General features: G+C 40.4%; 1 protein-coding gene across 11 annotated transcripts in view; it reads right to left on the bottom strand.

Moving 5' to 3' along the window:
• The window catches only part of CD44 (CD44 molecule (Indian blood group)), a 104,027-nt gene that overhangs the window by 40,222 nt on the left and 46,453 nt on the right, over window positions 1-17,352 (bottom strand). For all 11 annotated transcript variants that reach the window (XM_048483351.1, XM_048483350.1, XM_048483352.1 and 8 more), the window contains exons 2-5: window positions 11,507-11,687; window positions 5,627-5,763; window positions 3,849-3,920; window positions 2,226-2,429 (exon numbers count right to left, since the gene is read on the bottom strand). In XM_048483351.1, coding sequence (XP_048339308.1) covers window positions 2,226-2,429; window positions 3,849-3,920; window positions 5,627-5,763; window positions 11,507-11,687 — 594 coding nt within the window. The remainder of the gene's footprint in view (window positions 1-2,225; window positions 2,430-3,848; window positions 3,921-5,626; window positions 5,764-11,506; window positions 11,688-17,352) is intronic.

Here is a 17,352-nt window from a genome sequence, read left to right as displayed (position 1 = left end):
ACCCATAACACTCCCTTCCAACACCACTTTTAAAAGGAATGTGCTTTCTTCCCATCAGCTTCCTTCGTTATCCAGCTTCTACACCCATATGTAGGGTGTAGAAATACTATAAGGAATACTATAGTATGAATTCACTTCATCTTGGTTGCCATCCTTTGACTTTTCTAGCTCCTTCATGACTGCCTTTCCTAGTCTTAATCTCCTTCTGATTTCTTGGTTACAGTCTCTCTTTTGGTTGAACATGAAGTCAAGGAATAGAAATTCTTAAAACATTTCAAATTTCCTGTAGTCCAGTAGGCATAACTTTTGTCTTCATGATGTTCAGCTGTAGTCCTTTTTCCTTTCACATTAAGCAATTGTGATTTCAAGTCTTTGCTGTTTTCTGACAGTAATGTAGTATCATCAGCATATCTCAAATTGGTAATTCCCCCGCCCCAATTTTCGCTCCATCTAAATCTAATCCAGATTCCTTTATGATATATTCTGCATACAGATTGAAGAGATGGGAATAGAAAATACATCCTTGTCTAATGCCTTTGTCAATTGGAAACCATTCTATTTCTCCATATTCTGTCCTAACAGTATCCTCCTGCCCAGGGGGCAGATCGTGCATCAAAACAATCAGATGCTGTGGCACACCCATTTCCTTTAAAGCCAGCCCTAGCTTTTCATGATCTACACCAGGGGTCTTCAAACTATGGCCCTCCAGATGTTCATGGACTACAATTCCCATCAGCCCCTGCCAGCCTGGAACCTGTTCGGAATGGCGGGGCTGATTTCTGAAAAATTTCCTTGAAGTTTCCATAAAGGTAGAAACTAGGGAGCGGATCATAAAAGTTGTTGATATAAAGTTGTTTGTATCATTGAAAGCTCTGTCATTGTGTTTATCTTTTAAGACAAAAGATGGTAATGTATGAGTTGTTTTTTCTAAACAAAAACTTCAGTATTCAGGTTAAATTGCCGTATTGGCACTTTGCGATACATAAATGGGTTTTGAGTTGCAGTTTGGGCACTCGGTCTCAAAAAGGTTCGCCATCACTGCTGTAGTGTATGAAGCATAAACTGAATTCTTTCCAGTAACCAATGTAAATGTGCAATATGATCTGTAGTGCCTCTTTTTTTCTGAATCTAGCTTGAACATCAGGCATTTCTTATTCCTTATACCAGGGGTAGGGAACCTGCGGCTCTCCAGATGTTCAGGAACTACAATTCCCATCAGCCCCTACCAGCATGACCAATTGGCCATGCTGACAGAGGCTGATGGGAATTGTAGTTCCTGAACATCTGGAGAGCCGCAGGTTCCCTATCCCTGCCTTATACGGTAACAGTCTTCGTTGTAAACTTTTGAGGATCACTTTACTTGTGTAAGAAATTAATGTGATGGTCTGATAGTTTGCTGCCATCTTTGACGTCTCTTTTTAAAGTTATTGTAATGTAAATTTCCACTCTGTGGGCCATTGTTTTGTTTTCCAAAAGACCTACATGCTTCTAAATTGTCAGGTCATCCATTCCCTAGTTTTCTCTATGCTGTCAATGCTGTTTTACTTATTGTCTCAGCTATTAAACATTTTTGGCGAGTTATTAAACATTTTTCACTTTACTGTGTGATTGAATTTCTCCACATACATTGCCACAAATCCAAAGTAATGGTCTTTTCTAAATTTAGAAAATCATTCTTTTGGTCCTTAGATAAGCGTTATCTTAGCAGATGTGTTCATTTATTACATGCCTCTTTCTCATAAACTCCCAATTCCCACCATACATTAGCAAGTACAAATATCAATATGGAAGATATCCAAAGATTCTTCTCTACCAGTGGTGGCCAACATGTCCCATCAGTTTTTCGGGTGTTTTGGGCACTACCCAAGTCCTATGGGGGGTCCCTATAAGTTGGCCATGGAGGCTTTCAGGGAAGGGGAAGAGCAAATAGTGAGGGAGAGGAAAATGAGGTGCCTCTTGTAAGTCCTTGCAAGCCCCCACATGTTAATTAATTATGTAGTATAGTGGTTAGTGTATGGGACTAGGATATGGGAAACTCATGTCTGAATCCCCACTCTACTATTGAAACTTGCTAGGTGACCTTGGGCCTGTGATGCAGTCTCAGCCCAACCTACTTTGCAGGATAATTGTGGGGATAAAACGTAGAAATCAGGTCAACTGCTTGGGTCCCCAGTGGGGAGAAATGTAGGGTATAAATGCAGAAAATAAATAAATATTAATCATACCTTTAGGATGAACACCATATGAAAAATGAGTAGCATCTTCATCAAAACTCGTTTGGAAGACATCAGGTCTAAGAACATTGGGATCTGTTGTTCCTCTGTCATTTGCTGAACCACTGCCCATACTACTGTCATCATCAGTAACTGGTGGCGGATCTGTGTATGGCCTTCCTCCAATGTAGCGTGTTCCATCAGAATTGAAAATTTCTGTCAGACGAATATGCCATTTTACATTGGTTAAATATAGATAATAATTAGCCAGTGCTAAGTTACCAAGGTGTGCAGAGGTCATGTTCTCCTAGTTATTTAACAGAATATTACAAATGGCTGATACACAAGGTGGTTATATATACACTATGGGAAGCTACAACCTTCGGAAGACAGCTCTCTGTGAATTACACAAGGTATTATGCGCATGTTATAAGTTTCCTGACCCAAGAACTGTGGAATGTATCAAATATGTAGTAAACATGCCAATGAAGAGAGTAAAAACATTTCCAACATGCAGCATGATACAATTCTTAGCTTTCTAGTTTTCTCTGGAAGCAGTCTTGCATGTTATAAAAAGACTCAGAAGAGCAGATGTGGAGGTACACACGCTTCCAATTTCTGTTTTTTGTAATGTGCAAATGAATAGCAATCAGTTTCAGATGATTCCCATGGGACCATGCAAGGGAGATGCACACATTATTAATTTCCATAGTGCCATCAGTCTATGCACGACTCCAAGCAACAAACTCTGGCTCCTGCCCTTGTAGTAAAGTTCTTATTTCACGCATTACAAAAGCAGCAGAAAACAGAAATATGAATCTATTCTTGCATTGGCTTTTTGTTACTGCCTCTAATATGTATGTTTTGGAGACACTATCATTACTAACAAGCCATGAGGCAAGAGTTTACCACTATTTGATTAATATCGTACTAATTCATTGGTAATTTAGTTTAATAATAGTAATATGGTTGGCTTTTAATCAGCTCAGTATTATTTTATAAAGCCTAGTTCTTGCAGATGGATAATGAATAGTTTCCAATTAAATTATTGCTTATGCCATCACATTTCAATCAAGTATTATTACATAGGTGCATATATCTGTATGCATAAATGATTCTATTCTAAAATGTATACAGAAATTGAGGGTCAGTGGCGGACCACCCGCTTCATATGTAGAAGATTCCAGGCTCAATACCCAGCATCTCCAATTAAAAAGGATCAGGAAGCAAGCAGTGTGAAAGACTTCTAGCTGAGACTCTGGAGTCTCTGGAGTGCTACTGCCAGTCAGCACAAACAAAGCTGACCTTGACAGAAAAATCATCTTACGCAACACAAACCAGCTACATCTAAGTTTATACTTGTTCATTTCCTGAGCCTTCATTTAACACATCAAACATTTACAAAAAGTATTGTACAGAATGTGTGTGTAAAGTGCTGTCAAGCCTCAATTGACTTTTGGCAATCCCATGGGATTTTCTAGGCAAGTAATTAACCAGAGGCGGTTTGCCATTGCCTTCCTCTGCAGAGTCTTCCTTAGTGGTCTCGAAGATCCAGTGATATCGGGCTATACTATGCCATTCTACATCTCCTTGTACAAAACAGGTAACATAAAATACATTGCATTCAGTACCTACCGATGATACTTTGATTATCTGGCCAAGAGGAATATAATTCTGTCACTGGGTCACAAACTTTATCTCTTGTTTCTAAAAGGGAGAAAAATAATATCAGGTTGCTTTCTGTAAAAGCAGTAAATTTAACTAAAAGTATGGATTGTACCCACAATTTGAGTCCAAGGAACATGTACATTTATATTTTACAGTTATGTTAATATCCATTTAGAAATTAAAGCTGCATGTGAATTTGGCATCCCCGTCTACCTGCTTGCTCCTTTTGCTTTCAAAATTAGAAGATTGGTTCTATTTTTAAGTGAGTGGGGCAGATCCAAATTTCAATGAGCAATAGCATTGCAAACATCCTGGAAAAAGTTCCGTGTCTTTATGAATGACCCAGCTCACTTAGGAATTTAAAGGTTAAAACCAAAACCTTGAACCTTATCAGTACTCCGCTGTAAGTCAATGCAACTGATAGAGCGCTGAATATATATGGCTTATCACAGTGTCTTTCTGAGGATCTGAGCAGCTGCATTTTACACCTGTTGGAGTTTCTGGATCAGTCTCAAAGATAACCAGGCATAGAGCGAGTTACAGTAGTCCAGTCTGGAGGTGACTGTTGCAGGGATCGCTTCTTGATGGTCTGAATGATACTTTCTAATACTGTTTTGCTAATTGTGATGCATTTTTTATTTTGTTTTTACTGACATGATTTTGTATTTGTTAGGGTTGTTTTAGCAAGTTTTACCTGTGTGCATGGTGCATCTTCTGGGACTGTTGTGAAATGTTTTAAATATTTGTTGCATGTTATCTTGAGCCTTATATATAATTAAATCAAACTTTATGAAAAAAAAGACACCAAGACCACTATGGTTTTTTTCAAATGCTTATGTGCAGTCCCAGGTGGTTCCTTTGAAAATCAGAGAAGGATCACTGACAGGTATGTTTAATCCTTTCCTTCTATGCCTCTTCCACCTCTCCAAAGTGACAATTGATTCTTACAGCAACATACACAAATTCAGGCCCTGAAATCTGTGTTTTCTTGCAACAGCCAAATGCAATTTTGGAGAGGAATTGTGAATCATGGAAGAAGCATCGCAGGAAGGGTTAAGCGCCCACTCTCCCAATGACTCTTACCAGATCTTACTTGTAGCACAACACTACAACTTTAACATTAACAAAAAACGTGGTATTTCTGAAGAACAAATCTGATTTTGTCCAAACTTAAAAATAAACAAATAAAAATGATGAGGACAAGAAAGCATTGTGCTCATTAATTGTGTATCTTTGAAATAGCAGTACTTTTGGTACTTGACGATGCAACTTTATGCTTCTGTAATAGATCAGAATTTTGCGAATGCCATCTTTTGCAAAACACTAATCATGTTTGCAACATAGGAAAAAAGAAATCTAGTTGATTGCAGAGATCTGATAAACCTGTAATTTTGTTGACAATCCTGATACTGAACAAGGCATATTATCAGGCAACTGAAAGGAACTTTCACTTCCTCAGAATTTTTCATCTTGTTTATGCTTTTTTATCAAATACAGCATTGAACCTTATCAGTACTGCACTGTAAGTCAATGCAACTGATAAAACGCTGAATATATATGGCTTCTCACAGTGTCTCTCTGAGGATATGAGCAGCTGCATTTTGCACTTGTTGGAGTTTCTGGATCAGTCTCAAAGGTAGCCATGCATGGAAACTTCTTTCAGCAAAAATAAATAAATAAATGAAGCACTGCATGAGTGACCATGAACGTCTCCAAGGAAGCATGTGGAGAAATCACAAAGATACCTGATGAATTGAAGCAATATGTATCATAGCGCTCAGATATATTTGACTGAAGTACATAAATCCCAGTGGTATTTGCAGCACAGAGATGATAAGGAGTGTGTCGGGGAACAACTATTTTTTCTTCAATATAACCATATCTAAACAAAAAAAAGAGAGAGAAAGGCATTATCATGCTAGGGAATCTAAACATCTAACAATAATAGATTTCACAGAACTGAATATTATCAAATATCTGTGACTGAACCACATCTTACTTGCTAAATTCTGATTCTATCCAGAGTAGCAGTTTCTCTTCCTGTTCTACTATGTCTCCATTATACATCTCATTTGGTTTACAGCATTTTTATATTTAACATACAGGGGCCACCCGGGTCTAAGATTTAGATCCAGGGGAAACTTTTAGCTTTTTAACAAACCCAGGGGAACTTTTAGCTTTACAGAAAATCTGTTTGGTTTTTTAAAACAAAAATATTGGTGTTAAAAAATGCCCCTTCACTCTCTAAACTTTGTGGGATTTTGAGATGCTGTTGTAGGAAGGGGAACTAAGCTGCTAAGAATGGTGATGGGGCTGGGATCAGCAGGAATAGAACCACAGACAGTGGAGGTATGGCAGAGAGATACAATAGGCTGATTACACACTGGTGCTCTGCCCTGCAGTGAGGGTATATCTGCTTCAGGGCAGAGTTTTGGCTGCAGACGTGCTCAGGCTTACAGCATAGTCGATTCCAGAAGGCCCACTGTTCTTGAGAGCACTGAAACCCCAATGTTTCCCTTGGCTTTGGGTTTTCCACTCCTTCAGATCTCCCTCCCCCACCCCCCATTTTTTGCTCCCTGCTCTGTGAGGAAAGGACAGAGAAAGAACTGTCAGAGAAAGAGAGGAGGAGATGGCAGCTAGATCTGCTTCTTTTGTTTGTAGTTCCTTTTGAATTGGCTCAAAATAGCTTTTTAAAAACTTTCCTTGGACAGAGAATAAGCATGTTTCCCCCCCTCAACTTCTTGCCTTTCTATTAAGTTTTGCAAAAACATAACAATATTGATATTGAACTATTGATATCACACAGAAATAACAATATAAACATTTAACGGGCTTTAAAAATAAAGCCAGCTGTTTTGCAGTGGCCAGGAGCAACCCAGAAGTGGGGGCAGGCAAGCTGTGCAGCAGGCAGTGGGGCGCCTCCTCATGTGTATATAGAGTAATGCAAGAAGACCCCACTATGACCTCACTACAGAGCAAAGAGCCCTGAGGAAAGAACTCCATGCCTGGCCAGGATTTGCCCCCCATTAGCGATGCATCTTCATTTGTCATTTCATAGATTAGAAAATTAAAAGACTAATCTCCATTTACAAAGGTCAAGGTAGTCCTCTGTGCAAGCACCGAGTCATTACTCACCCATGGGGTGATATCACATCATGACGTTTACTAAGCAGACTATGTTTATGGGGTGGTTTGCAATTGTCTTCACCTGTCGACTACACATTACCCTGAGCAAGGATGGAAGGCTGAGTCAGTCAACCTTGAGCCAGCTACCTTGAAACCTTGAAACCGACTTCCATCAGGATTGAACTCGACTGTGAGCAGAGCTTTGATTGAAGTACTGCAGCTTTCCACTCTGCTCCACAGGGCTCCATTAGAATGTGGTAAATGCTTAATCGACAGTGGGTAACTAATTAATTTTTTTTCAAAAAATAGTACATGACAACCAGTGTAGTCCTCTTTCAAAGTGTAGCTAATAAGGTTCTCCCTGTCTTTTTTGAAGACACAAAACATTGTGTTTAATCTGGAAGACCAAGTTCAATTCTGCATTCCTCCACATGAAGTCTGCTGAGTAATCTTGGGCCAGCCACAATTCTCTCAGCCCACATGGTGGCAGACAATGGCAAACCACCTCCAAATGTCTCTTTCCTCAACCTTCCTACCGTAAGTCAGCTGTGGCTTCACAGTACACACACATACACAGTTGCAGGGAAGAGTCCATAACTCAGTGATATAGTATAAGGTTGACACAAATCAAGTCAGGTTCAACCTATACTTGAAGGAATACAGGTCAGCAGTTTCCAGCATGAACACCCTCATTTTGATTTATAAACTCCCTGCACCCTCAAGCTCTCTATTCCCCCTTGCTGGCACATTCCACATGCCAGATAGCCTCTTCTTACAGTGTATGCAGTAAACTGGTATGCCCATGGACATTTCCAATGTTTTGTGTCTTCAAAAAAGACAGGGAGAACCTTATTAGCTACACTTTGAAAGAAAAATTAAGAAAAAAAAGGTTTTTATTGTCTGTACATAGCCAACAAGTTCAGGTTTTAAAGAGTAACTGATTTTATAGGCTCACAATTCCAAGGGCACCGACTCAAGTTTTAATCAATCAAGAAGAAGAAGAGGAGGAGGAGTTTGGATTTATATCCCCTCTTTCTCTCCTGCAGGAGACTCAAAGGGGTTTACAATCTCCTTGCCCTTCCCCCCTCACAACAAACACCCTGTGAGGTAGGTGGGGCTGAGGGAGCTCCGAGAAGCTGTGACTAGCCCAAGGTCACCCAGCTGGCATGTGTGGGAGTGCACAGGCTAATCTGAATTCCCCAGATAAGCCTCCACAGCTCAAGCGGCAGAGCAGGGAATCAAACCCAGTTCCTCCAGATTAGAATGCACCTGCTCTTAACCACTACGCTACTGCTGCAAACCCTTTAAATGGTAGAACTGTAACACCCCAGACAGCAAAAAAATTCTTAAAGAGGGGGAAATGCTTACATGGTCCTAAGCTGATTGGGTTGGCCCTAATGAAAACTTTACAGGGGAAACTTCCCCTTCCTCTTCCAGCTTACAGCAGGCCCCCAAACTTGTCCCTGAATGCCAGGAAATTCTCATAAAGAAAATGCACCACAGTCTGCCAAGGGCAGTGATGAACGGGAGTCCAGTGACTCACCATTTTCCCCTGTTGTTGCTGAGTCCTATCCTACAGTGCATTTTGATTAGTATGCTCTCACAAACAAGCAAAGTGAAGCAACTAATTTAATATCTCAAATTCACAGCTTTTAAAACAACCACAAATAAAATTTTAGAGGAACCTGTATATATATTAAAAAGAAGCACTAGAAGTTAAAAATAAACTGTCCAATGTGTAATACGCCTGTCATCTCACTTTTGACATCTAATATGATATTTTAAGTTGAATTTCATCCTTGGTGAAGTAGATAACACCTTGTTCAATATGTGTTCTCTAAGAACAAGAAACAAAAAGCTCAATGGGTTGATCAGAAACTCTCCTTGAAAGACTTTTTATTACATCCTTTCTACAACAAATTGAAAAATTTTCTATTCAGATCAAAAGAGGAAACTGTAAATAAAAAATAGCTATACAATAAATGTTCACTTTTTCATTGGTTTAAAGAAATAAACCACTGAGACGACAACTTATATAACTTTTCTGACTAGCATTTGGGCCTCATGTTTTTTGACAACTGCATTCTTTCATTTCCTTCTCCTATAATGTTGTATATCACTCAGAAAAAAACAGATAAAAGGTTGCCATAAGGGCAAATGTTGCTGTAGGACATCAAGAATGCCTTCTGGAGACTACACTACTAATAATAACTGTGCTTGGCATTTAGGTTGTACATAGGATAATTCCAAAGAATTTCATCAACAGAAACTAGCTAATATTTTCATGCAAATTAAGTTAATTAGTTTCCATATCAATGAGTTTATTTTGATCTGTACAATAATTATGCCTTACATATGTCCAAGAACATTGTGCATGTCTAAGAAGACGAAAATCCATACAAGTAGCATCAAATAAGACATTTAAACTTTTAGCAGAATGTGAGGTCAAAGCACTAATTTCCATATATACAGAGCTAAAATGTGAGTGATTTGTTTTTCATTAGTGGTAGATAGATCATCTGAATTAATATTATAAATGCTCCCACACATACACATGAAGAAAATAAATTCTATGCCTCATTTAAGCGCAGGTTGACTGCAATCCTAAAGAGAGTTGTATCTTTCTAAATCCACTGAAATTAGTGGATTTACAAAGATGAATCTCTGTTGTTTAGGCTGCAAAACACTTGTTCAGGCTGCATAAACAGCAAGTAGCAATTTCTTCCAGAAAACAAAGTTGGCAGACAAATGGTTAAGCAGACTTATGATACATCTAGCCTAAAAGCTACACTATGTTCCACATGTATATTCCTGTGCCTCAGAACAAAGCATATTGGATCTTCTTTGCTGTAGAATACTCTGGCTGGATCCTAGTGCCTACCTAACCTACCTAACCCTGCTACTCCCATCTGTTTGAAAGTAAAAATACATTTTGGCATAAATGCTCTCATACCAAAGTACCACGTTCAACAATGAACAAACTAATGGTTTTGACAACAGCAGTGCATGAATATGAATAATTCTCATATTAGTTCAGGATTATATTTTAATGTAGAAGCATACAACTTTCTCAACCACTGCATTTCAACTGACCAAACTATCCTTATGTGAAACTTGGGCCCGTTCTGCACAAGCCATAAATACTGGCGTGGGGTCAGTAAAAACGCTATTGTAGGGGAGGACTTTGCACTGCTGTCATTGCTGGAGCACAGCAGCAGCAGTGGATCCCCCCCACAATGGTGTTTTTTGGACTCGCTCAATGAGCGAGTCTTTTGGAAAACGCCGGAATCCACTTGGTGCCGAGCAAACAGCACTGGGTGGATGCCGGTGTTTTCCCTGCAGCAGCGCAGATCCCCTGTTACCTTGTCTCACGGTCGCTGTTGCTCTGGAGAGGCCAGGGCATACGCCTCCTGGCCTCCAGCACTGAAGGAGTTGCCATGGCCACGTGTGTGTGTGTGTGTGTCCCTTGGCCTCTCCAGTGCGACAGAGGCTGGGAGACCAGGTAAGAGGGGATCTGCACCTGTGGGCCTGTGTGAACGCGGCCCCGCAGGCCACTGGGGCACCATGGCCATTTGCAGGGCCCCGTGCGAATGGCCCCAGGGGGTGCACCAGCATCAGGTATGCCAGTGCACCCCCGCTTGCAAGGCCCATGCAGAAAGGGCCTTGGTATAGCAAATATTACTGTATTTATCTGCAGGGCTGATACTGAGAGCTGGTAAAGTCTACAGACTAACTGTATACTTAAGTGGGAGCAGTAAACTGGGAAATCTATGTATCTGTCTAATACATTTTTATCCTACTTATCCGCCATGTCACCCTCATGGTGACATGTGTGAGCCTTCCGCCTCTTCTACCCTCACAACAATTCTGCGAGGTAGCCTCAGCTGTCAGACCATTAATGGCCAAAGTCATCTAGGTAGCTTCATGGCTTATCAGGGTCGAGTCTAGGGATACTGGAATCTTGGCTGAACAGGTAGCTCAGCAGTGATTTGATTACATAGAATCAATCCTCCAAAACTGCCACTTCATCCAGGAAACTGACCTTTGCAGTCATTTGGGGAGTCTTGTTTGTTATTCCCAGAGGGAAACTTGGAGCAAGGGATCACCCACTTTTCCGGAGGGGCCAATCCTATGCCTATGTCACTCTTTCATGAGCCTATTCAGATACATAACCAGAGTCACGGAATGAATGGAATCACACCCATTGGACCACTCAGACAGGCAAAGAGGAAAGGGTGGGCAGAAAAGGGCCAGTACCCACTGGACCCAGTCTCAGTTTTGATGGTGAGGAACATGGAAGCACCTCCTTTCCTTTAGCCAGTTCTTCCTTCCTCCATCAGGGGAATAATGGGAAACAGGCAATGACAGGGAAGGAGTAAGACCTTTTCTAGCACCATTTTGTCTTCCCAGCCTTCCTCAAATCAGTACCTTTGTAACTTCACTGTGGCAGGCAAAAGAAAAAGGAATAAAGTATATTATAGTTCCTTTAGAGTTCTTACCTGCAGGTTTCCAAGCCAAGTTCAAATGCTTTCTCCATTTGTTCCCATGTTGGCAGAGTACTGTTGAGGGCCTTGCAAAGTTCAACGGACCCCTCTTTCCTTCCTTTGTGCCAACGGAGGCTGTAGCGCCGGTTTTTCTCAACATGGAAAACTCCTGCATATCTGCAACTTATATTCAGACCTATTGGTGACAAACAGAAGACAAGCTGTTTCAGATGTTTGACTACTTTAAAATCCTAAATTGGGATTACAAGTGGGAACCTGAAAGAACTTGCAGGGGACATCTCATTTCTCCTCCTCTACTATTTCTTCTCCCCTTCATGAAAGTATCATAACGTTTCCTTCACCTGTTTCATTTTCACCTTCCCACCCAACAGCAAACATACCTTTATTTGCCCCTCTTTCTTAAGTCCACCCCCACCCCCCACCATTCTCTACCTAGCACATCTCTGGCACAGTTTGTGTGGCTGGCAGCCACTGGGCTAGGCTCACTTGCAAGGTCGGAAAGCATCAAGGACATGTGGAATGGCACCTCACTTTTCCCTGTATCCCCTTCCCACACTATTTCCTCTTTTTCTTTGCCTGCAGTCCCATTCCCTGCCACATTCTCTCATTCTTTTTTTTCAAATAAATTTATTTTCAGCAAAAGATCACTGATATATACATCAATAATCAAACTGCTACACAACCTAAATATATGACAATTTAACAATCCTTACTAAATATAGATTATTATAATATTAAAATGTTACACATTGTTATTAATCTCACAAATATTTACAAAAAAATCCTATTTACTATATCCACTACTATTCACTATCTATAACAATTCGTAAACTTTCCGTAATACACCAGCAAGACAACTATCAGCAGACTAAGACAATTGCAATATCTTCCTTATTACACTAAATGAGTAATTCTCTCATTCTCAGTCATTCAACAAATGACCTTTTTTTGCTGTCCCCCATCTTCAGCTATATTTATCATTTATTTACTTAAATTATACCCCAACTTGGTCCACAGTGGGATCCAAAGCAGCTTATATCAATCTCTTCTCCTCCTTTTCATCCTCACAGCAATCTGTGAGGTAGGTTAAGCCGGAAGCATGCAATAGACACAACATCACTTAGTGAGCATCCACAGCATGGGTGTTTTTTTGCTTTTGTTTGTTTTGTTTTTAGGTTTCTGATTTTTCTGCAAACCAGGGGCACTTGTCTGGTCAGAGCTCCAGTCAGCGGATTTAAATATCCAGAGGTTTGGCTGACTTCATTATTACTATATAGACAGGTAGAGACCCACAAGAAACCAGCAGCAACAGCTACTCTATTCCCCCACCTTTTTTCCCTCTCCTCTCCTCCACTCCTACTTCTCTGTCCATCACTCTTTCTCCTTCCTGTCTCTCCTTTTCTTACTTTCTCTCTCCTCCATGCCTGTCACTTTCTGCCCCTTCTATAATTCTCCTTATGACCCCCTATTACCCTCCCAGCCTCCCACCTGCTTCCTTCTTCATTTCTGAAATGTAAAGATCACAGACAAATTGAAGCTTGGGAGTGGGGTAGCAATAAAGGAAGGGCAAACAGTATAAAAATAAATGGCTACTCCTCTGGTTGTGCTCCTGATACAGATTAAGTTTCAATTCACAAACTTCCCAACATCACATCTAATATATTGGCTGGCCTAAGGGCTGTAATAAACTACTACTACTACTACTACTACATCATCCAATATGGGCCTCAGACTTGAAGCTTGCCACGTTTCAGCAAACAAGGAGATTTTAAGTGCGAAAATGCTGTACTGTAATTCATATGCAGATTTGACATCATGATGGAGATTTGGGTTAAATAGCGAATGAACCTCACTATAGGAAGTCAGTGTCCCTCTTTAGAAGTTTTTTTAAACTTTTCATAATGCTTTGCCAATTCACCATCAGTTGGAAGAGGTGGTCTACATTCTCTGGTTGAATTGCTTACTCTGCCTACCTAGAGATGGTATAAAGGCCTGCTACTGGGCCTCAGACTTGGGAAGAGAGGCTGGTATAACTTGACCTGCAGATTGGCAGCTATTCTAATTTTTGTTCAGTAGGTGTTTTCTATGGTGAAGGGTTTCTTTCTTTTCATTTTTTTGCAATTACTAAAATAAGGTTTTGTGATATTAAGAAAGAACTGGGATGAAGTTTGCATATTTGTTTTAGATCTTCTATGACATTACAATTTGTTATCTGCTTGGAGCTTCAGGAGAAAACCAGCATTTAAATATTGTAAACAAATAAATAATCTTAATTGGCTCTTGTTTTTATATATGTGCCACAAGCTTCTGAATTTCTGGGTCCCCTGCCCCCATTTTGCAAGGATATCTCTGCTCCATCATTCCTCAGTTTGTCCAAATATATGTATGTATTTGCAGATGAGAATAATTCTTTCTAAGCTCTGGGCCACAAGTATTTAGGCCTGTACTTTTAATCTACAATTTTTTTTCTGTAGTTTTGGCTAATATAGACTCACATGGATAACCCCTAGGGGAGCCAGGCCGCCTACTATAGTGAAAGACCTCCAGGCATTGGCCCTCACTGCTGTTTCACAGGTGAGCCAGGGGAAATTGGGGAGGGTTTTTTTAGGGTTCAAACCACAGAGTTTGGGACAAATCTTAGAACATTTTCCTCACATAATGATGGCCCTTCCAGTTTTATGTTAGAAGTTATGTCATGAGAGGCGAAACAGGCTGGCCTTGCCCGCCAGGCCCTATTCCACCCCAAGCCTCTACCAGGTGTTGCCACCTTTTCCTGGAAAGGGTTTGCTTTCTCTCTCTGGGTAAACCACTGCCATCACTTGACCATTTGAGGAACTTCCCGCTGGGGAGGGTCAGGGTTCCCCAGCCTCCTTTCCAACTCTGAGGCCTAGCCTTGGTTTCCCGTTTCCCCTCTCCTGGGTTCCACAGGGCAGCTGCTTGCCAACTGCCAGCCTCTTCCTGGTGCCCTCCTATTCCGCATCCACAATGGCGGAGGCCTAGGTGGTACAGAGAACTGTTCCCCACATCTAAGGTTCAAAAGTATTTATTAAAAAAGAATGGTAACAAGCATGTTTTAGCACTGCACCAAATCGAGCAAGGGTTTCCAAAACAAAGGAGATACAAACACAATTCCTTTATCCTTCTCTCTATACGTACCCTACTCGCTATTACAATAGGGTAGGCTCTTAAGCTTAGAAAGTTACAATCCTCACAGAGTTCCCAATACCTGGAAGACTGGGTCAGCTCCCTGGACAAGCACATGGTCCCAAAATGGCTGCTCTCTCCAGAGCCCAGGCACATGCATCTGCTTTCTTCAGTGGCCCAGCTAGAATAGACCTTGCCTCTTTGTTCCCAGCTGTTTTCTCAGTTCCCAGGCCCCACCCCCTCTCAAGGTTCTTTCCCCTCTAGGTCAGGTAGTTCTTTCTGATGTCCCTATGGCATTTTTAAGTCCTCCAAATCTATGTTACCTGTTTGGATAAGGGAAGAAGGGGGGAGGAGCCATTTCTTCATATCATGTATCAGCATGACACTGACAAGCCTGTCTACCCACCCACCCCATTTCTCCCTAAGAATTTCACATTGAAATTTCTGATCATTTAATAAGCTAAATTAATTTTAAGCGAATATATAAATCAGTGAAAGGCAACATGTTTGGCATTGAGATTTTGATATAATATTAAAACATATCTTGACTTTCGCAAAATTGATAAAAATTCCAATTTTTACAAAACCTTTTTTTGTGAAAAAAAACTCTAGGAATATTCTGTGGGCACGCCCAGAAAGAAAAGTGCTTTAAGAATTGTCTGATGAAGAACTGACTTTGGTTCTAAGTCTACATTTTTGAATTAGGAAATATGACAAAACAGAAACATACTGGGGGACAGTGTGAAACAGGCAAGTGTTTCAAAAAACATGATGAAATTGGCCAATAGTTACCTAAGTTCAAGCTTGAAAAAATTAAACCACCTGGAAGCAGAAGACAGCCTTGCTTAGATTCCAACAAGGGAGCTAGTAATTTCTTGCCCAACATATTTAAGTTTATTTTTCTACTTCTGCTTTACCCAGCAACACCAGAATTCACAGAAATAGGAAAGCATGAATCATTATTTCTGTTTTACTAGGGGCCAGACGGTGACCACAGTGCTAAAAAAAATTCAGTCTGCCGCTTTTGTTGATAATTCTTTTAATTGGATGTTGTGTCTGTTTATAATGGGAAATCACAGACTACTCTAGGCGTCCTGCAGCATTGTGAATACTTCCACACCAAGGTTAAAAAAATGATGTGTTTCTCTGCACACGAAAAGGACAAAACTAAGGCAACAGTTAATGTCAAATTGGGGGGCATTCAATAGCAAAGTAGTGATGTGAACCTGAGTCTCACAGATCCTAAAACTAACCACTAGGCCACACTGACTATTATGGTGTGGCTGCTGTTGAACACTACCAAACAGCCATGTCCAGGTGAGTCATACAAGTTGTGTGATAGAAGGCCAATGAGTCCTCCCTCAAAGGTCAAAATAGCCCTAGATAGGACCCTATACCCATCACCTCTTCCTGCTAAACAATCACAAGAGTATTGCAAGTCTCTTGATTTTTACTGACAGAAACCAAGACTTTCAGTATTCTTGTGGTTGCCTAGCAAAAGCAAGTGAGGGCATCCATTTCTTAAAGATACAGTAGCTCCTTTTACCATTTTGTGATTTCAGATTTTCAGCAAACCTGGGGATTATCTCAGATTTGTAGAAAGATCTGTCTTATCTGTCCATGACCCCATTTAAGTATCCACACATAGGTCCATGCTGAGAATTAGATATTTTGATTGACTTCTGTGGTTTTGCATTGTTATCTTGAATCTAAGGCAATAAGACAAGGTATAAATATTTTTAATAAAATAAATGCATGAGGACTTAGTGTCACATCATCCACTTGCATAATGAGTTTGGTGGTATAAGGAAACAAAAGAAAAAAAACTCGGAACAAGGGAAAAATTTCAAGACATTCCAGTTGTGCTAGGTCCAGTCACACCCAATTTCAAGACATTCCAGTTGTGCTAACTCCAATCACATCTTTGTGCATTTGGAAAAAATAGTTGATTGACAAAGCACAGATAAACTATGAATACAGATAGGGGCAGTACATGAACTAGAGAGCTTCATTGTATACTGACGTCAGCAAGGAGAAAACTAATTGTCAAGAGTATCTTCAATAGAGTTTTTAACTCTAACTCAGCTCTCTCCTGAGATCACTAATTTCCAGGGGTGTACTGCCCAGGGGAACATATGGGATTAAATGTCAAATGGCCCCCACAACCCTCCTTCCCCCCAGGTCCATACACTGACTTCAAGACCTGGTGCAAAAAAAAATGTTGTTTGGTCATGGTGCGGGCGGGCACCCAACCGACGGTGAGGGATGAGAACGATTTTGCACCAGGCTACATTTTCCCTAGATATGCCTCTGCTAATTTCTAAATGTTTGCATTGCAATTCCTAATTTACAACTGTTTATTAACAATTTATTAACTGTATTTCTGATCATTACAATCTTTCGTACACAGTGGTACTGATTTGAAAATAAACATGCATAGAATTTGAGAGGAATCCAAAAGAGGAAAGAACTTCATGCCATCTAGCACCACTTTTCCCCCACCTTTTCCCCACAATATTTAGCAGATAAGCTGACCAACAACTAGTCAAAAGGGAGAAGAAAGCCTGCCCCAGAACCTTTTTGTCTTCATCTGGAATCATCCTGGATCAAGACCAAGAATTCTTGGAATCATTCTTTGAGATGTTATTCTTGGTAGCAGAAGCCGCATTATATCAGATACATGTGTGAGTTCTGCA

The sequence above is a fragment of the Sphaerodactylus townsendi genome, linkage group LG02, assembly GCF_021028975.2.
Source record: "Sphaerodactylus townsendi isolate TG3544 linkage group LG02, MPM_Stown_v2.3, whole genome shotgun sequence".
Taxonomy (NCBI): domain Eukaryota; kingdom Metazoa; phylum Chordata; class Lepidosauria; order Squamata; family Sphaerodactylidae; genus Sphaerodactylus; species Sphaerodactylus townsendi.
Note: the sequence above shows the minus strand (reverse complement) of the source record. Positions and strands in the feature narration are given on the sequence as shown.